The 21090-nt window shown below is 46.7% G+C and overlaps 1 protein-coding gene across 1 annotated transcript in view; it reads left to right on the top strand.

Annotated features, from left to right (window-relative positions):
• The window catches only part of KLHDC10 (kelch domain containing 10), a 1235840-nt gene that overhangs the window by 690789 nt on the left and 523961 nt on the right, over nucleotides 1-21090 (top strand). Inside the window, exon 6 of the mRNA XM_044088850.1 lies at nucleotides 16705-16771. Within this exon, the coding sequence (XP_043944785.1) occupies nucleotides 16705-16771 (67 nt within the window). The remainder of the gene's footprint in view (nucleotides 1-16704; nucleotides 16772-21090) is intronic.

Genomic DNA, 21090 nt, shown 5'->3' with positions numbered 1-21090 from the left:
GGGGCAGAGGTCAGTCACAGGGCCCTTACAAACCTCGCCAATGGGGTTCTGCTACCCAGAAAGGAGGAGAAGACAGGCCCCAAGCTAACAGAAGGCAGACACAATGACTCTATCCTCAAACTGCCAAGCAAATCTCTCCTGGCAACACCCTTGGGAGGAAAACTAGCAATCTGAAGTAGGGACTTCATTTGTCAGCAACCTTTGGGACTTGGATCCGACTTCGGATCCGAGCTGGCAGCTTATTTTACAGGTTATGGATCCAAGCTCCTAGCTCCTCTCCTTACCCATAATCCCCTGCCAACCCTGATTGACCTCAGATTTAGTTTGCCGCTCTTAGAAGAGACAGCTGGATTTCAGAGCTCCTGGCGACGTTAAGATAAGTCTTAAAAAAAAAAAAAAAAACTTGTCAATATAGAAAATTTTTTTTGATTTCTTAAACAGTGTGTGTGTTTAGGATTCCCTTTTGTTAATTTTATTCATTTTTAGTGTAATTCCTCCCCTCGCTGGTTCGTAGAGTGTGTGTGTGTTGCTTGTGTTTTTGGGGCCTGGTGTGTTTGTGTAGTTACTTTATTTTTTTTCTAATGTCGGAGGCCCCAAAACCCATTTTTTCTAAGTGCACCGAGTGTGGCCATAAGCTTTCATCGGCGGATGGCCACACTCTGTGTGTTCGGTGCCTTGGGGTTGAACACCTGTCCTCAGGGTGTTCCATTTGCGCAGCGTTCAACCCCAGGGCACTGAAAGAGCGGAGGTCCAAGTTGGTTCTGGCTGGACTTTTGCCCCTGGATCCAGCTTCGGCCTCCGGTACTCCCGTGGCTCCTCCTCAGTCCTTGGTGGTAGCCACTCTGCCCCCCTTCCCACGGCAGGGACTCAAACTCCCACTAAGACGCCAGAGGAAAGGGAGGCCAGGAGGGAGAAAAGGGAGAAGCACTACAAGCGGCGGGCCGAGGCCTCAGCTTCGGCCCCCCCCCAAGCTAAGCGGGCTTCTCCCTCCACGGCTTACAGGTCCCCTCCTCCTCAGATCCGATCCCCTTGCTTTTCCCCGGGACCCGAGGAGGAGGAGACCCGATCTCCGTCGAGGTCATCGAGGCGGCATTCCCGGCCCGCCTCGGTGGCCTCGTCGAGATCTACTTAGTCTTTCTGATGCAGACTTGGACCGGATGATGAGAAGGTTCATCCAGGCCCAGCTGCAGATGGGAGTGCTCTTGCCCCCCCCTTTGGGGGGGGGGGTTCGACACCTTTTTTTTGCCCCGATAGCTCCTTCTCCGACCTGCTTCTCGGGTTCAGAGCGCTCAGTGCCGGGCAGCTTTGGAGCCGGGGATGGGTCGGTTCCGACAGTACTGGGTACTTTGGATCTGACCCTGCCCTCGAGTCTGTCGGGTCCTTCGTCGGATCCAACCTCTCAGAGCCGTGGGCCAAGCTTCGGATCCGAGGGATTCAGTGTGCCTTCGGCTCCGTCCAGGTCAGAGCACACGGGTCCTTCGGATCTGGTGGCCTCGGCGCCGGTTCCGATCCCTTCATCGGATCCGAGTGGGAGACGGCTTTCGGATCCGAGGGAGATAGGCTCCCCCTTGGCCTTCGATGTAGTGGAGAGAGGGCTCTGTTGAGAGCATCCGGACCCCCAGTCCTTGCATCGGCTCCACCCTGCACTCCCTCTCTGCTGGGTCAGGCTTCCATCACCCAGCCACAGGGACAGCCTGCTTCGATGTCCCAGGTTGTTCCACTGGAACAGGATATTGCTGGTGAGGCCTCCTCGGACAGTCCCCCCGAGGAAGTGCTTCGCAAGTATAAGTGTAAGAGGAGACACGTGGACTCCCCCGAGCCCTTAACAGAGGACAAGGACTTGAATGAAGGGGAAGGCTCCCCAAGGTCCTTTGGAGACATTATGGAAATGCTCAGGATTGGGGGGGGGGGGTGGTCTGCCCCCAAGGCTTCCTCTGACGAGTCCGTGTTCCTGGAAGCATTCGAAGCAGGCCCGTCTACCTCTTGGGTGTCCCCTACGGCCGACCCCCTGGTGGACCTTATCACCACCAGGGCGTGGAAGGAGCCGGACACTGTGGTGCCAGTCCCCAAATGCCCAGACAGAATTTTGAGTCCCCCTGCAGACCGGTCCCATTGGAGCAAGGGTCCCCCCGTAGATGCCATGTTGATGGCGGCAGCCACAAAGAGGGAATTAGATCAGGAGAGCCCCTCGGTCCATCCATCGAGCAAGGAGTCCCGCTCGATGGATCACCTCGGGAAGCGGGTATTTAGTTCAGCGACCTTGTCAGTAAGGTCCCTGAACTACATGGCACATGTCATCAGGATGCAGCGAGATCTTATCAAAGAATATGCTGCTTCCCCCCCAGAGTTCATGTCAACGGAGGACAAGCAGTTGTACTCCACTCGTATGGCCACGCTAAGATCTATTTCAAATACCTCTATGCGGCTTTCATCCCACGCCACAGAGGGAGCCGCTAGAGCCAGTGGAGCGGGTCTAGTCATGAGACGTCAGGCCTGGCTCCGACATTGTGACTTTGCGGAGCCCTTTAAGACGTCCTTTGCGAATGCCCCCTTTGTGCCTTGTTTGGCAAGACCGTTCGCGAGACACTTGTCCAGAGTGAAAAGGATGGGAAGACGTTGTCTGCCGTCTGAGTCCGCTTCTCTGCTCCCCAGAGGTCCTTCTCCAAGAACCAAAAGGGACAGAAGAAGATGTGGTTCCGGAAATCACAACATTCCCATCCTGCTCCGGACAACCAGTCCTTCCGTGGCAGAGGATGACGGGGAGGATGCCGCCCTAGAGGCAGAGGGGCCCCGAGAAATTTTGGGTCCAGAGAAACCTTCTCTGATTGGCCCACGCAGCAGCCCTGAGGGGTTGCCCGACTGCTCCACTCTGGAGGCAGTCGGGGGGCGCTGCTCGAAGCACCTGGCGGCTTGGGAGTCCATTACGTCAGATCGCTTAGTGCTTCGTATCATATCCAGAGGTTACAAAATCCCACTGCACCATGTCCCCAGACTCAAAAACCTCCCCGATGTACCCACCCGATCAGAGGGAGGCGGCAGCTGCAGAAATTCAGCAGCTGCTAGAAAATAGAGCCATCCAGCCCGTCCCCCCAGATCAACTCGGATTAGGGTTTTTACTCCAGGTTCTTTTTGGTGCCAAAAAAGACTGGGGACTTGAGACTGATTCTCGACCTTTCACTCTTGAATCTGTCAGTAACCAAAGAAAAATTCTGGATGGTCACCCTTCATTCCATTCTCCCCTTCTTGCGGGAGAGCGACTGGATGTGCTCAATAGACCTCAAGGATGCATACTACCACATTTTAATGGACAGACGATCCAGGAGGTTTCTCCGCTTCCGGCTGGGAGCCGGTCACTGTCAGTTCAGGGTCCTTCCCTTTGGTCTCACCACAGCCCCCAGGGTGTTTACCAAAGTGTTAGCAGCCCACCTGAGACTCCAGGGAATGCAGGTCTTCCTGTACCTGGACTGGCTCCTGTCCGCCCCAAGAAGGCATCTACTCTGCGCAGCCAGAAATCACCTTCTCCGGCTAGCTCCCCATCTAGGCATTACGTCTGAATAGGAGGGTGCTACAGTGGACCCTTTTAGTCCAATGGTCCTTTCAGTTTCTCCCCCCTCAGCCATCCTATCTCACTTGGGGCTTGCAGGAGGGCCCTCTTATGGTGGCTCCAGTCCCCGGACCTTCATACGGGACGACCCTTCTGCATGCCGCCTCCCCTCGCCACGGTGACCACGGACGCCTCTCGCCTTGGGTGGGGGGGGGGGGCATTGCTCAGGCAGAATGGTCCAAGGCACGTGGAATGAGATGGAGACCTCCTTGTATATCAAAGTTCTGGAGATGAGGGCGGTGCTTTTGGCGTTGCAAGCACTTCAGAACCTTCTCCCCGTAGGAACTATTGATACAGACGGACAACATGTCAATTGTCTGGTACATCAACAAACAGGGGGGAACCAGGTCCTACCCTCTCTGTCGAGAGGCCATGAGGGTGTGGGAATGGGCGATCACCAACCGCTTCCTTATCGCAACGCACATTCCGGGACGGTCCAACATTCTGGCAGACAAGCTCAGACACACTATTCTTTCCCCTTACAATTGGTCTCTCAATTCCCAGGTAGCGAAGCAGATTTTTGCCGAATGGGGGGCAACCCTGCTGCGATCTTTTTGCCACTCCCTCAAACACGAAATGCTCCAGCTTCTTCGCTCTGTTTCTCCCCCTCGGGGAAGCCTGGAGAGACGCTCTCGTGCATGCTTGGCCTCCCGGTCTACTTTATGCCTATCCTCCTCTACCCCTGATGCTGAAACTGATACAGAAAGCCTCTCGGTTGGGGAGCAGAATGATCCTCATTGCCCCATTCTGGCCTCGTCAAACTTGGTTCCCTTACCTGTGGTCTCATCTGGTGAATCCTCCCTGGATTCTGGATCCCATTCCGGATCTAATATCCCATCCCTTAGGCCTACCGACCCCAAATCTGGACAACCTGAAGCTGACAGCTTGTCTGTTCCAGTTCCACTCTGTCAGGACTCCCGGCATCTCTTCACCAGTTAAAGCCATCTTGGTGGCAGCACATAAACCTTCCACTAGAAAAGTCTATCGCAGTAAATGGAAGCGTTTTTCCTTCTGGGCGGAACACCATAACATAGATCCCTTCACGGCTTCGTTGCCATCCGTCTTGGATTTCCTCACCAGACTTTTTCAACGGGGAGCTAGCTGTTCTACGGGCAAGGTTCAATTGGCAGCCATTTCACATTACCATGTGGGACACGGGTCAGGTCCCTTGATGACTGCGAAATTATGTAAAACCTTCCTCAAGGGTACCTTCCTGCTCAGGCCTCCTGTCAAGGAAGCTTTACCCCCTTGGGGATCTATCATTAGTCCTTCAAGCCTTGACTGCCCCTCCCTTTGAACCAGCTGCCTCAGCCGAACTTAAATATCTTTCCTGGAAAATGGCGTTCCTTGTCGCCATCACTTCAGCGAAAAGAGTTTCCGAACTTCAGGCCCTTTGTGCGAAACCTCCCTACTTGATTTTTCATCAGGATACAGTGTACCTCAGGACCAATCCCACCTTTCTTCCTAAGGTGGCCTCAGAAACCAATATCCATCAGTCCATTAACCTGCCAGTTTTCTTCCCTAAGTACCAGAATAAAGGAGAAAACAAGCTGCATTCCTTAGACGTGCACAGACAACTGCGCTTCTACATTCATAGGACTGCTGGTCACAGACAATCCGATCAGTTGTTCATTTCCTTTGCCAAATTCAATCTGGGTAAAGCTATTTCTAAGGTCACCTTATCACGATGGATTTCACAGTGTATTCTTCTGGCCTATGAAACTTCGGGGAGGCCCGCACCTCAGGAGTACGGGCATTCTACTCGCTCCATATCTACTTCTGCTGCCTTTAGATCTAGGGTATCTTTGGATGATATTTGCTCTGCAGCCACTTGGGCCTCATCTCATACCTTTATCAACCATTATAAGCTGGACGTCATTTCCAGAGGGAGAGCATCCTTTGGCTCCGCAGTGATCCGGAACATCCTTCCATGATGGCTGCCCAAGATTCAGGTAGCTGGGGACTCTGTCCCAAAGGTTGCTGACAAATGAAGTCCCTACTTCAGATTAAGAAGTTATGTACTCACCATAACGTTCCATCTGAGTAGGTGACTTCATTTGTCTGCAACCATCCCCCCCTCCTTCCCCCTGGCCTTCAGAAGTCTATTCTTGAATGTCCTTTCTTGGTCCCTTTCAGGACACTTTTGGTATGAGATTTGGTATAAGGGCAAACTTGATCTGAGGTCAGTCAAGGTTGGCAGGGAATTATGGGTAAGGGGAGGAGCTAGGAGCTCAGATCCATAAGCTGTAAAATAAGTTGCCGGCTCAGATCCGAAGTTGGATCCAAGACCCAAAGGTTGCAGACAAATGAAGTCACCTACTCAGATGGAACGTTATGGTGAGTACATAACTTCTTATTTTTTGCAGACAACTGGCACATCATCACAAAAGACAAATGGGTTCTAAACGTTGTCTCTCAAGGATACAGTTTCCACTTTCATACCTTACCAAGGATCAAAGGAATGCCAAACCTGCCACCAAATCAACGGGCAGAGGCACAAAAACAAATTACAGCTCTCATGTACATGAGAGCCATTCAACAGGTACCAACACAGGAGCAGGGACAAGGATTTTACTCAAGACTCTTCCTAGTTCCAAGAAAGGGCAAAGCATGGTGACCCATTCTGGATCTTTCAGTTCTGAACACCTATCTGCAAGTACCAAAATTCAAGATGCTAACACTACAGCAGCTTCTTCCCATGCTGGGCAAGAATGCTTGGCTAGTCACTTTGGACCTCAAGGAGACAATATTACAGAAGATACCTCCGCTTCATTGCAGGTTCAACGCATTATCAATTCTCTGCACTGACCTTTGGCTTATCTACTGCGCCCAGGGTCTTCACAAAATGCCTGGCACCAGTAATTGCATACTGCAGACAAAGAGGAATTCAGATATACCCATACCTGGACGACTGTCTTATTCAAGCGGAAAGCAAGGACATTCTTTTATAGCATCTGGTATTTGTGAAACACCTTCTAAGTTGCCCAGGGTACACAGTAAACAAAAATAAATCAAAACTAGTGCCCTCACAAAACATAACATTCCTGGATACCAGCTTGAATACAACGGCCCAGATGGCTTATCTCACGCCAGACAACTGTCTCAATATTTCAAAATAGTGACAACAAAGACCCAACTCCCTGCAAGAAAAATTCTGCAGGCCTTGGGATTCATGGCATCTTGCATTCTACTAATACCATTTGCAAAACTATATATGAGGAAATTACAATGGTACCTGAAAAGTGTATGGACTCAGCACAGCCACAGCTTGGAAACAATGATTCCACTCATTCCCTGCCTTCAACAGGAGTTTCTATGGTGGGCACAGGCATGTCACCAGTGTCTGTCTGCCTGGGATGACATGCTTGACAAGCCACGCTGCTTCGCAAGGGACGGCTTGCACCTGTCACCCCTGGGATTCCGGATACTGGCTAAGGCTCTTGCCACCCCCATAGTGCCTTTTTTAGGCAAGACTCAAATTCTAAACCTACCACCCTAGAAAACAAAAATGGGAAGAAACTAAGGGTAATGCTGCTCAATGCCAGAAGTCTAAATCTCAAAATGCACGCACTCGAGGCCCTTCTCAGTATGGAGAACATCGATGTCTGTGCTGTGACTGAAACCTGGTTCAAGGCTCCTGAGAGCACCCCGGCACTATCAGGTTTTACCTCATATCATGTGTTCCGGCCCCAAAACCCGGACCACACCACAAAAGGAGGGGGTGTATCCATATTCATCAAGGATACCCACACCTCCAGGTTGGTGGCAACGCACGAAGCATCGGAAACCATCCAGGTGCAATTAACCATAGGCAAAACTGCTCTACAATTTGTAGCATGCTACAGGCCACCCTCTCAAACTCAGGAACCCCACACAGCCTTCCTGAAGACACTGGAGGGTATAAATGTATCTCCAGACACCATTATATTGGGTGACTTCAACTACCCGAATATAGACTGGAAACATTACTCAAGCCCCAACTTTCTAGCCCAAAGGTTTTTGGAGTTCATAAATTCAAATGCCATGGAAGAACTAGTCACCGTTCCCACAAGAGGGGAAAATGTACTAGATCTCATCATCACAAACATGGGGACAAAATGCTCCACACTGGAAGTATATCCCTCATTGGTGAGATCAGATCACAAACTAATCTCACTGGAAATCCACATCCCGCCCCCACCCCAAACAAAAAAGACCACAGTGAAGAACTTCTCCAAAGCAAACTTCACACTACTCAAGACTGGTGTGGTATCCTTCAAGGCCCCCGAGCCAGTGGAAACCACAACCCAAGCTGCGGAAGCCCTTACAAATGCCTTCTACGAACACCTCCAGGACTGCATGGATCAGGCAATCCCTAATAAAACCAAGACTCTTTCCACCAAAGGCAAGACGTCCAGTCTGGTGGACCCCAGCCATAAACAAACTTTACAATAAGAGGAGAAAGCTGTTGCATGATAGAGCAAAATCCATAAAAGAGAAGACACCCTTGATCATTATTAGTAAAAAAATACGAGCACTCATAAAATCATCCAAGGCCAACTTTGAGAGAAAAATTGCCATAGATTCAAAAGACAATCATAAGGCCTTCTTCAGCTATGTTAGAAACCTGGGTGGAAACTCCCAGATATGCTCAGAATTAGTCCAAAATGATACAAAAATCACTGAACCCACAGACATTGCCAACATACTGGCAGACAGGTTCAGTGCAAACTTCACCCCCCTCTCTCCCCCAAAAGGAGAGAGAACTATCCCAGCGGAGTGTAGCCTCCCAGACATCTCAAATGCGCAGGTGAAAGCTGCTCTCTCTAAAGCTAAAAACACAGCATCAGTGGGACCGGATGGTGTCCCCGGCTGTGTGCTACACGAACTCAACGAGGAACTAAACCCGCATATAAGGCAGCTGTTTAATCTTAGCCTTACCACAGGATACGTGCCCAAGGAGTGGCGTACGAAAACTGTGGTCCCACTCCACAAAGGCGGTGCCTCTACGGACCCTGGTAATTACCGCCCCATAAGCTTAACAAGCCTGGTCTGCAAAGCTATGGAGAGGATCATAATGGAACTCATAAACAAAGACATAGGGGACTTGGACATTGGACCCGACCCAGTTTGGCTTTGTCAAGGGCAGATCATGCCTTTTGAACTTGGTCGACTTATTCGAAACAGTCACCAAGGCCATTGATGAGGGAAAGGCAGTCCATACAGCCTACCTTGACCTTGCAAAAGCTTTCGACACAATACCCCACTGGGGTATTATAGAGAAACTTACCAGCTTAAATGTAAACCCATATGTCACAAGATGGGTTGCAAACTGGCTAAAGGACAGAACCCACAGGGTTACAGTTGCTGGCGCTATGTCAGACTCCAAGCCGGTCACAAGTGGTGTTCCACAGGGCTCAGTCCTGGGCCCCCTGTTGTTCGCCATCTACTTCTCAGAAGTACAGGCAAACATAGGAGGACTATGGCTGACAAAGTTTGCAGATGACTGCAAACTGGGCGCCATAGTGGAAAGTACATCGGGCACAGATATCCTTCAGAGGGGTCTCACAGAAACTGATAGCCGGTGCCAGAGCCATGGCCTGAAGTTAAATGCCAAAAAATGTATAGTCATACCCTTCGGGAAAAACAAGGTTAACCCCAAGCTACCATATAGGTGGCAATCCATTAAGCACAGAAGAGATTATCAGGGACCTGGGGACCCAGGTTGACAGTGGCCTTTCTTTTGACACTCACATTGCTAAAGTGGTTAGAAAGACCTTCTACATTGCCCACCTGATCATGAAGGGATTCACATCCAGATCAAGTGAGGTCATTGTTCCCTTGTACTCTTCACTTATCAGACCAATGATAGAGTACAATGCCCCGTTCGGGATGCATCTCACCCGACACCTGCAGCAATTGGAGAGACCCCAAAAGTTCCTCACCAAAAGGATAAAGGGACTCCAAAATCTGTCATATGCTGCCAGACTGAAGAAACTCCAGCTCTGTTCAGTCGCATACCGCCTGCTCAGAGGTGACCTGTGCCTGACATACAAGGCCATGTCCAACCCAGAATTAATGGACATGCTCCACCTGAAAAAAATCCAAATCTACCAGATCCACTAGAGCAAGCGACTTAAACCTTAGCACGGATATAAATAGGACATGCTGGAGGGATAGATTTGTCACCCAGAGACTCCCTATGCTGTGGAATAAAATCCCGGTCCATGTAAGGCAGAGCACCTCGCTGGCTCTGTTCAAGAGAAATCTTGACCAGTGGATGGGAGATCGTAGGTTTACCCCGGGAATCATCTCTGTCACTGCTGGACAGAGGCAAAACAAACTAATGGGCACGGTATTTTTTAACATAAGGGGTGGTGTAAGCCACAAAACTTTGGGCTAGGCTTATAAATGCCTTAGGGCAGATAGCCTAGTATAAACCTATGAACCTATGCACCTCAACCAAGGGTCAGCCTTTCACCTTACCCACAGCCAGGCAAACTATGACAACAGATGCATCGGACTATGCCTGGGGAGCACACATGGCAGGACAGTGCATTCAGGGCAAATGGACTACAGATCAGAGACACCTGCATATCAATCAAAAAGAAATGCTAGCAGTGCAGAATGCCCTGACAGCTTTCAAGGACCTTCTATACCCAGGACAACTACTAATAAGGACAGACAACACCACAGTTGTGGTACATAAGCAAGGGGGCACACGTTCCTACCCTCTGTGCAGGCAATGACCTTGTGGAACACTGCACTGTCTTACCAGGTTCAGTTACAAGCACAATTCCTGCCAGGAAAGAAAAACACATTGGCAGATGACCTAAGCAGAAACATCATGGATTCACACGAATGGAAACTAGATCCACAAGTATTTGCAATGATAGCTCAAAAATGGGTATGCCCAGATATAGATCTGTTCGCAAGCCCCCACAACTACCAACTTCAAATATTTTGCACAAGGACCTTCCATCCACTAACTTGGAAAGTGGATGCTCTCTCATTCAGTTGGAAAACATTAACCGTGTATGCCTTCCCTCCACTGCCTCTTCTAGCAAAGGTACTGCTGAAAGTCAGATTAGAGAGGCCACAATTGATTCTAGTTGCACCAGATTGGCCCCGCCAACATTGGTATCCAATTTTAAGGACCATGGCCCAGGGCCCACCATGGATTTTGCCACAAATTCCTCACCTGCTCACCTAGCGAGACAATCTGATTCTACACAGCCAGCTCAAGACTTTAAACCTGGCTGTATGGCAAATTACCTAAACAACCAGGCAACACCTTTATCCAAAGCTGTTATGGGTGTCATTCTGGTGGCCAGGAGGCCCAGCACCAGGAAAACCTATTCAGACAAATGGAAGAGATTTTGCTCCTGGAACCAGGCTAAAGGCGTAAATCCCCTGGAGCCGAACATTCCTCAGATTCTACAATATTTAACTGAGATGTTACACAAAGGACTTTCCTTTTCATCTATTAAGATCCATGCCTCAGCAATTTCAGCTCATTACATCACAGATCCTCCTTTATTTTCACATCCACTCCTAAGACAGTACCTCAGAGGGGCTAAGAACTTAAGACCGCCAAGGAGAGCTCCATCACCTACTTGGGATCTCAACTTTGTCCTGGAAAAGCCTACACTGCCGCCCTTTGAACCAGCTTTTTCAACTGAATTAAAATTTCTTTCATGGAAAACTGCCCTACTACTAGCAATAACCTCAGCTAGAAGAGTTTCAGAGCTACAGGCACTAATGGCAGTGGAGCCTTTCCTCATTTTTCATCAAGACAGAGTTTCTCTACAAACTAATCCTTTCTTTATGCCAAAGGTGGTATCCAGTGTGGCCCTAAACCAAACCATTCACTTGCCCACTTTCTTCCCAAATCCCCAGAACAAAGGAGAAAGACTCCTGCACTCTTTGGGCATTCACAGGCAATTACATTACTACTTGGATAAAACTAAGGCTTTCATAAAAACTGACCAGCTCTTTGTAGCCTATGCTACAGGATCAAAAGGAAAAGCTATCTCAAAACAGACCATTTCTAAATGGATAGGACGTTGCATACGTTTTTGCTACACACATCATGGGAAACCAGTACCTGCTAACATTAGGTCCCACTCCACCAGGGCTACAGCTACGTCAGCAGCCTTTCTCAGGGGAGTGCCAACCAAGGATATTCTGGAAGCTGCTACTTGGAGTTCAGTGCACACCTTCACCAAACACTATCACTTACCTCTTTATTCTAAGACTAGAGCTGGTTTTGCCACTGCAGTTTTGCAGGGCCTACTAGCCTTGTCTAACCCTATTTGACTCCACCTCCCCTCCTTAGCTTTGGGATTCAACCCAAGTGTGATGACTGCAGCAGGGTAACACGATGAACATAGTATAGTTTTGTACCTACCATAAATGTATATATTAGAGTGTTCACCCTGCTGCAGTCCAGGTTACCCTCCCTCCATCCCCTCTGAACTAGCTGAACTTATCTCTACCACTTTATCCTATACTACCTCTGTGGTGTATTTGCTTGTACCTAAGGGTTTTGTTTTATTTTTATATAGCCATATGTATACATATATATTTTTGCCTACATTTTGGGGGCACCTGACATCTGGGGCAAGAAAAACTGAAGAAAATGGTGTCGGATGCCTCTTATATACCCCTGACGCACTGACGTCAGGGAAGAAGCGACAGCAACCGACGCCAGACCAAGACTTTGGAATTCGGGCCGACTGCAGAACTGCTTGACGGCAGGATAACCCAAGTGTGATGACTGCAGCAGGGTGAACACTGGAACATCTACATTTATGGTAGGTACAAAACTGTACTTTTGGCAATGTGATTGTCAAAGGAGAGATTGCAATCTACTTGGGTCCCCAAAATCCCTAATTACTACTTCCGTACTTAATGGAAGACCACCTATGCAGTAATTTGTGGGCACTTTGTTTTTCCCAAAGGGGGTGACTATGCACTTTTTGGCATTTAGCTTTAGGCCATTGCTCTGGCACCAGTTATCTGTCTCTGTGAGACCTTTTTGGAGGATGCTTGTGTCAGCCGGTGAGTCGACTATGGCCCCCAGTTTGCAGTCATCTGCAAACTTTGTCAGCCATAGTCCTCTTGTGTTAGCCTGTACCTCAGAGAAATATATACCGAACAAGAGAGGTCCCAGGACTGAGCCTTGTGGGGTGCCACTTGTAACTGGTTTAGAGTCTGACATGGCACCTGTAATTCTGACCATGTGGGTTCTATTCCTAACCCTGTTTGCAACCCATCTTGTGACATAGGGGTTGATATTTAAGTTGGTGAGCTTATTTATGATGCCCGAGTGGGGTATTGTGTCAAAGGCTTTTGCAAGGTCAAGGTAGGCTGTGTGGGCTACCTACCCTTCATCTATGGCCTTGGTGACTGTTTCAAAGAAATCGACCAGGTTCAAGAGGCAAGATCTGCCCTTAACAAAGCCGAATTGGGTAGGATCCAGTGTTTGGAGGTTCCCAGTGTCTTTGTTTATGAGTTCCATGATGATACGCTCCATAGCTTTGCAGACCAGGCTAGTTAGGCTTATATGGCGATAGTTTCCGGGGTCTGTTGTGACACCACCTCTATGGAGTGGGACCACTGTTGCCATATGCCATTCTTTGGGTACATATCCTGTTGTAAGGCTGAGACTGAATAGTGATTTTAAGTGAGGGTTCATTTCTTCTTGGAGCTCATGTAAAACGCAGCCCGGGACACTGTCCGGTCCCATTGATGCTGTGTTTTTTGCTTTGCAGAGGGCAGCTCTCACCTGTGCATCAGTGATTTCAGGGAGGCTACACTCTGTTGGGATAGTCATTTGCTCATTTGGGGGGGAAGGGGGCAGAAGTTTGCACTGAACCTGTCTGTCAGGATGTTGGCAATGTCTGTGGGTTCAGTGTATTTTTTGTCATTTTGCACCAACTCAAAGCATATCTGGGAGTTTCCAGCCAGGTTTCTGACATAACTAAAGAAGGCCTTGTGATTATCTTTAGCGTCTTGTGCAATTTTTCTTTCAAAGCTAGCCTTAGATGATTTTATGAGGGATCGTAGTTTCTTGCTAGTACTGATCAGAGTTGCCTTCCCTTTCAGGGATTTTGCTCTATCATGTAGTAGCTTCCTCATTCTGTTGTACAGCTTATTTATGGCTGGGGTCCACCAGACAGGTCTCCTGCCCTTGGAGGAGTGTGTCTTGGTTTTATTTGGGATAGCACGATCCATACATTCCTGTAGGTATCCATAGAATGCGTTTGTAAAGGATTCTGCAGTTTGGGCCGTATTTTCCACTGCCCCTGGGGCTTTGAAGGATTCCACCTCGGTTTTGAGAAGTGGGAAGTTTGCTTTTGAGAAGGTATTGACCGTTGTTTCCTTTGCTGGGGGTGGGGATGGGATATGAATGTCCATAGTGATTAATTTATGGTCAGATCTTACCAATGAGCGGTATACCTCTGGTATGGAACATAGAGTCCCCATGTTGGTTTTGATCAGGTCCAACATGTTTTCCCCTCTTGTGGAAGTGGTGACCAGTTGTTCCATAGCATTTGAGTTTATAAATTCTAGGAACCGTTGGGCTAGGGTGTTGGGGCTTGAGTAGTGCTCCCAGTCTATGTTTGGGTAGTTAGTCACACAATATAATGGTGTTTGGAGAGCCCTTCATATTCTCCAATGTCTTCAGGAAAGCCGAGTGGGGTTCCTGAGTTTGGGAGGGTGGTCTGTAGCAGGCTACAAACTTGAAGGCAGTTTTGCCCACTGTTGGTTGCATATGGATGGTCTCAGATGCTTTGTGCAGTGCCACTAGCCTTGAGGTATGGGTATCTTTGATGAATATGGATACTCCCCTTACCTCTTGTGGTTCGGTCCAAGTTTTGGGGCCAAAAAGTATGGTATGAGGTATAGCCTGGTAGTACTGGGGAGCTCTCAGGAGCCTTGAACCAGGTTTCTGTTACTGCACAGATATCGATATTCTCCATACTGAGAAGAGCCTCGAGTGCATGCATCTTGAGGTTTAGACTTCTGGCGCTGAGCAGCATTACCCTTAGTTTCTTTTTCCTTGTGTTGTCTAAGGAGGTGGGTTTGTCTTTTGAGCCTTACCTAAAAAAGGCACTATGGGGCTGGCAAGAGCCTTGGCCAGTATTCGAAAACCCGGAGGTGACAGGTGCAAGCAGTCCCTAGCGAAGCAACGTGGCTTGTCAAGCATGTCATCCCAGGCTGACAGACACTGGATCCCCTTTGAGTGGCACCAATACTTTAGCCAGTTGTTGAAATTGATAATTTTGTCTTTATACTGTGGTATCATTCTTGGTGAGGGTAAGATGCTATTCAAGGTCAGGGTCATACCGGCCTGGGCCACATGATCAGAGAGCTCCTCTGTGTCTCTCCCCATGTAATCCAGGGAGGTACGTCTCGGGTCATTCACACCAACATGGACAATGACTGAATCATATTTGTACTTGCTTTGGAGTGACCTGAGTGCTTGTGTTATGTGGCGGATCCTGGCACCCTACAGGCAGCTTACAGTGACCTTCTCCTTGTTCAGCCTGGTGAGAGGGACGTCAGAGTGTTTGACGATAGTCACCTATTACAAGTGTATTAGGTGTGTTGTTTACCCTTAAGGGCTGTGACTGTGTGGCACACTGACTTTGTGAGCTATGTGATACGTGGGTATTGTTGTGGGGTAGCAGTTGCTTGGATGTCAGCTTTGGAGGTCTCTGTTGCTTGGGCAGATTTTTTATTTAGAGCCTCCGAGTATGTTTTTGTGTGTTTGTGTTTGGTTTGCTGTTGCGATAGGTCTATGTGAGACTGGATTTGTGGTGTGTTTGATTACCTTCTCCTCCAGACTGACCGTGCCAGTACTATGTTGAGAGAGCTCAGCCTCCAGTTTGGTTATATAGTTGCATCTCTCACATATATTTGAGCTTGTTGGGAAGAGGAGAGGGTGGTCTGTGTACATAAGGCAGTTGTAACATTGCCTTAAGATTCCCATTTTTACCAGCTGGACTGGAGAGTAAACCTGAAACTGACTTTTGGACATGCCAGAATAGTATAAGGAATTGCTTTTTGACTTGATCAAAAAGGACCAATAGGGAGCCAAGTACTTAAAGAGAGTATAAGAGGGTGTAGTGCTTTAGTTTTAGTGCTTACTTATAAGACACTTATCCTAGCTACTGCTGGGTTTTAGAAGGAAAATAGAGTGCTTACTTTGAGATTTGGAACAGTTCTAAGGGAAAAAGTGAAGACCAGACTTTGTGGAGCCGGGAATAGTTTAAACCTGATTAAGCGGCGCTGCCCGATGCTGCGCTATGCATAACAGCATAAAACAGGGTTTTAAGAGAGGGGGATCAAGGAGTTTGGAATTGACCCAAAATGGCAATAAAACTACAGTTTCTAGGCAGTAACCACTCCCACAGGGGCAGGCAGGCTGTTCAGTGTTTACCACTGCCACTGATGAACACAGAGACTTCCCTTTAGCCCAAACAAGCAATGGCCTCCAAGAAAAAAACAGTTCAGAACAGCAAATCTGTAACTGAGCTTTTTTAAATTTCAAACAATGGGAAAAAAGCAAGTTTTTTTTTTGTTAAAGATAGCAGAGATACACAAGTAGCAACAAGTTAGAACAGTGCAATAAATGACCCCACACTTGAGTGCTAGGCCAGAGACAGGTAAAATGCAAGTTTTAAGAAAAAACAATTTTAAAATAAGTGCAACACAGGAAATGCAGTAAACAGGCTCTAGATGTGTTCTAAATACAGTTTCTAATACAGATATAAAGTTTAGCAAGCTGGAAAACACCACAAAGTAGGCGGCAATGCAGAAATCTTAACAAATAATCTGAAGAAAAATACTTAATCTCAAAAGTGGCTCCTTTCTTCTCTCAGCGTTTTCTCCTCTTGGTGGGTGCTTCACCAACAGCCAACAAGTCTGAAAAGTCTGACTTCAGTCTTCTGCTTCCTAACTTTATATTTGGAATGACCATATGGAAGTTTGATATTTTGTATGCATTCTTTTAAGAACTGGCGCAACTTTGTGGCAGTTTAAATTTTTAAATGTTGGTAGCAAATTACATGTAATCACCACAGTTGTCTTTTACTATTTTTACATTTCAGATTCATGCTTACAATATTGAAACTAATACTTGGGAAGAAGTTGTAACAAAACCACATGGAAAATTGGGTAAGTCATAACATTTTCACTGGAGAAGCTCCATTGCAGAATGGTGCCACATTTTCCGTAGCCAAGGTCTCTTCTCCTCGAGTCTTTATTTTTAAAGGTATAGAAATTGTGTGCTGCCCAGTAAATAATTAGTAGCATTTTTTTTCAACTGAATCTATCAGAATAAATACCTTTATAATCCATTTTAAAAAGAACAATTGTATTGGTAAATATTAGTGGTGTTTCGTTCACTTATGTTTATGCATTCAAGATTTCAGACCAAAACAGTTTATTTTATTTTTTTCATACTGGGTTAGTCCCACTAAGCCAATGCTCCCCTTTCAGTAGGGGACCACCGGTGATATTCATACTGACCAGGAGAACTTTACCTAGGTTACTGGGGAACTTCTGTTTTCAAAAACACCATGGGATTTTTTTTCATCCATCTAGGCTATCGCCAATTTAGGCAGATGAGGCCTCATGTAACATCTCATCTGAAGGACAGCACACACAGAATGCATCAACTCCCTTATGCTACATTGCAGTTTCAGTATTAGAAAATTAATCCAGCTACGTTTACCAACCAGCGTACATGTAATGTTGCTAAAGTCTCATTTTTATTTTTGCAGCAAATAAAAAAATTAACACACTTACAAAATTGCCATGAAAGGAAATTAATTCCAAACTTCCTGTTTATTCAAAAAAACGCAAATGCTTTTGTCATAAATTTCTTCATCAGAACTGTGTAAATGCCTACAACCAAAATACATAAGTACCAAACGATCATATGACATCATTTATGTGACAGCTATCAAACTATTACAAATATATAACATAAGAAAATACACCAAAAATAAAATTGCTTTTCAAGGTGTTTGCCATAAAAATATTTTATAAATTATAAAAAAATCTCCGGTCACGCTGCAGGTTGACACTGGGGTAAGAAAAATATAATAAATAATCAAACAAACTGCAACAAACCCCAGAGTTAGCAAGTGCAAGTCCACTGATGGTAGAATCCAATGCAATAAACGTTAGAGTCCAATACAAGGAACGTTATACAGCCAGGCAACTAATGTCAGTATACTGTTTAATAAAAGTACAGATAAGCGCTTTCGCTTCACAGCTTCTTCAGATCTATGCTTTTGTCATAAATTTCTTCATCAGAACTGTGTAAATGCCTACAACCAAAATACATAAGTACCAAACGATCATATGACATCATTTATGTGACAGCTATCAAACTATTACAAATATATAACATAAGAAAATACACCAAAAATAAAATTGCTTTTCAAGGTGTTTGCCATAAAAATATTTTATAAGTTATGCTATTAATTATAAGTGCTGTAACAGAAGTACTTTGTTTATAACACAGATTTTATGTTAATGTGATCATTGATCCCAGGCTCTTGATCTGCATTTAATGTGCCAGTATAATTCAAAAAACTTTTAAAAATATGTACGTATGCATTTGTCTTGCATAAGGTATAGTGCTATCTACCACTAAACAGAACACACACAAAAAATAAAATTAATGCAAGAAAGGTTTTTTTAAAAATCCACACTGATTCTAGTGCTTAATTTACATGTTTTGCCTATATACAATGCATTGCAAGTAAAGAAAGTAGCGCTTTAAACTAAATATGTACTGTTACATTTAGTAAATGTTGCAACCAGTGGTGTAATTTAAATGTGTAAAAAGAAGACTGAGTATATATATATATATATATATATATATATATATATATATCTGTATCATTTGCATGTTCCATAAGTAACTGTACGTTTTTATTTAACAGGTTTATACACTATCATATTGTTCTTCTGTAACAAAACTTTAATATTGTCTCCCTTTTTACCAACAAATATTGGTATAGTTCCAGTCATTTCTAGAATGTCCTTTTGATCTAAAACTGTCTTAAAGTAATCTATGTCGCATGATGTTATGTTGTCCCTATCTCACCTTCCTTCTTGTTGGTTGGATTTGGAGCTGAACCTCTACTCCAACTCAGCCATATTCTAAAGCTCGAGAGCTTTCCACTGGCTCGAGGCTAGACCCTATCCCAGATCTCGTTTGCCGCTTGAAGCTTCGAGATTGCTGGATACTGGCTCAGGCTAAGTTTTTGAATTTTGTTGTTATATTCTGCATTTAAATCTTGATATTTCTTCAGGATTCTTTCTGTAGATTAGTAGTGTTTAGCATCCCTATCTCCATTTTCTGGTTATTATTGCTGTTGTTTAGGCTGTTGTTTTTCCTTCATGCCTATTCCCCCTTTCAAATCCGTTTTTTCTTAGCGGATTTCATCTTGCTCTTAGCCAGTTTGTTAGAGGGCTTCCCCTTATTCCCTCCTTCTCCCTTTCTGATAGAGTAGCTGTTTAAATTAGAGGCTGTCCTCGGTCAGGGGAGTTGTCGTTTAACTTAGAGGCTCTGCCCCTTCTGTTACCTTTTGTTTTTTGTTTCCAAAAAAAAAAAGTTTTTAGTGGTTATTGTAGAGTTGTAGATTTTCCTGTTCTTGATATCTATAATTTCAGTATATTGTACCAATACTGTATTGTGCTTACTACTGTTTGTGATAATGTCCAAAGAAGTGCCCAAAGAATCCAAACCCTCTGGATTCAAGAAGTGATTTGTGCTCCCAAAAAATGTCCCTGACTGACTCGCATACGAGTTGTTTGTCTGGGAGCCATGCACCTGCAGGACTCGTGTTCTATTTGTCATGCTTTCAGCACCAGAGTCCTGCAGGAGCACAAAAATAAGCTTATTCTGAGAAGTTTACTGAAAGGGCCTTTTGACACTCCAGTAGAAGGGGAATCAGGCTGGTAAACCAGAGAAATCCCCCAAACTGACGCCTCTGTCGGTTCCAACCCTGGAGTCATTGAGAGGCAGAGAGAAATCTGCCACTTCGTCGGATCTGAAACCTCTCGGGTCTGACAAGACCTTATCTCCTGTGGTTCCATCACTGTCCTCAGAACCGTCTAGAAGTCAGAAAAGGACTAGATCTCCTTCCTTGGAACCTGTGCGGTCCGCTCCACAGTCGCTGCTTCTACAGTCTGTGCAGGCAGTCACCGATCGTCCACCCACTCCTCTCAATTGTCCAGGAGTCTTTCAAACGACAAGGAGAGGGTGGTGAAGAGGCATCTCAAGACACTGGCTCTCGTCAAAATATTATCGAGCCCAGTCTGTATGGATGTGGAGCAGACTATTCCACCCTCCTGAATCATCTATTCCTACTTCGACTCACCTGAGCTCAGAACCGGAGTGCATGGAAGTCATTGTGGTGGAACCCTCGATTCCAAAACCCCTCCAGTCTCTCTATTCTGACATCTGCTTTGATCTCTTCAATACCTCTTCCTTTTGAGGGATCTGGGAGCCAGCACTCCCTCGTATGCTCCTGGGGGGGGGGGTGGAGTGGCATCGACCCCTTGTCCGACCCCACTCTCCCTCTTCGAGCTTCGGCGCAGGTGAGCTCGGCTCCCACATCAGCCTCTGTGCCATCGTCCTCTGTGCCGGAAGAGGTCTCTCGACTCTTCAGAGCCAGGGACCGATTCGGGCCAGGAGTGTGGTGCTTTCAGAGTGATGAGGAGTGTGCTGTCCTCTCAGAGCCAGTGTCTTCTCTCGCCAGCCCTCCATTCTAAGCGCAGAGACCCAGTGCCCCAGGATGCCCCATTGGGTGACCCCCCCTTTCCGAAACCTCCCCAGAGCATCCCGCTGAGGAGGTCCCTCGGAAGAGGACATGTAAGAGGAAGCATGTGGACTACCCTGAGTCTATGACATCTGACACGGACTTGGAGGACTCCGAAGGGTCCCCACGGTCCCCCTCTGAGGATGTCTCATTCTTGGGCATCCTGGAAATCCTCAAGCAGAGGGATGACTGGAAGTCCCTTTCCCATTTTGAGGACAAGTCTGTGTACCTGGATGCATTCTGTTCCCGAACCTCCACCTCTTGTGGGCGTCTGCCCTTCGACCAGCTACTAGGGGTAGTAAGTCCAAAGGCATGGAGCTCTCCAGAATCGATGGAACCAGTTCCACAGAGTCCGAATAAATTCATTGCAGCACCAGATGACAAATCCTTCCTAACCAAGGTTGTGCCAGTTGATGGTATGGTGGTGATGGCCACTAAGAAGGAATTAGCAGAGGCTTCTATATCTGTCCATCCGCTGAACAGACTCTCCCATACGATGGACAGATACGGGGAGCGTGTATTTTCTTCAGCGACCTTTACTCTCAAGTGACTGAATTATCTATCCCATTTCACCCATCTTCAGAGGGATCTCCTGAAAGAGCTAGGAGATACCCTACAGGATCCTACAGCTGCGGGAGCTGCAGATAAGACTGT

The sequence above is a fragment of the Protopterus annectens genome, chromosome 11.part0, assembly GCF_019279795.1.
Source record: "Protopterus annectens isolate FY-2018-M chromosome 11.part0, PAN1.0, whole genome shotgun sequence".
Classification (NCBI taxonomy): domain Eukaryota; kingdom Metazoa; phylum Chordata; order Ceratodontiformes; family Protopteridae; genus Protopterus; species Protopterus annectens.
Note: the sequence above shows the minus strand (reverse complement) of the source record. Positions and strands in the feature narration are given on the sequence as shown.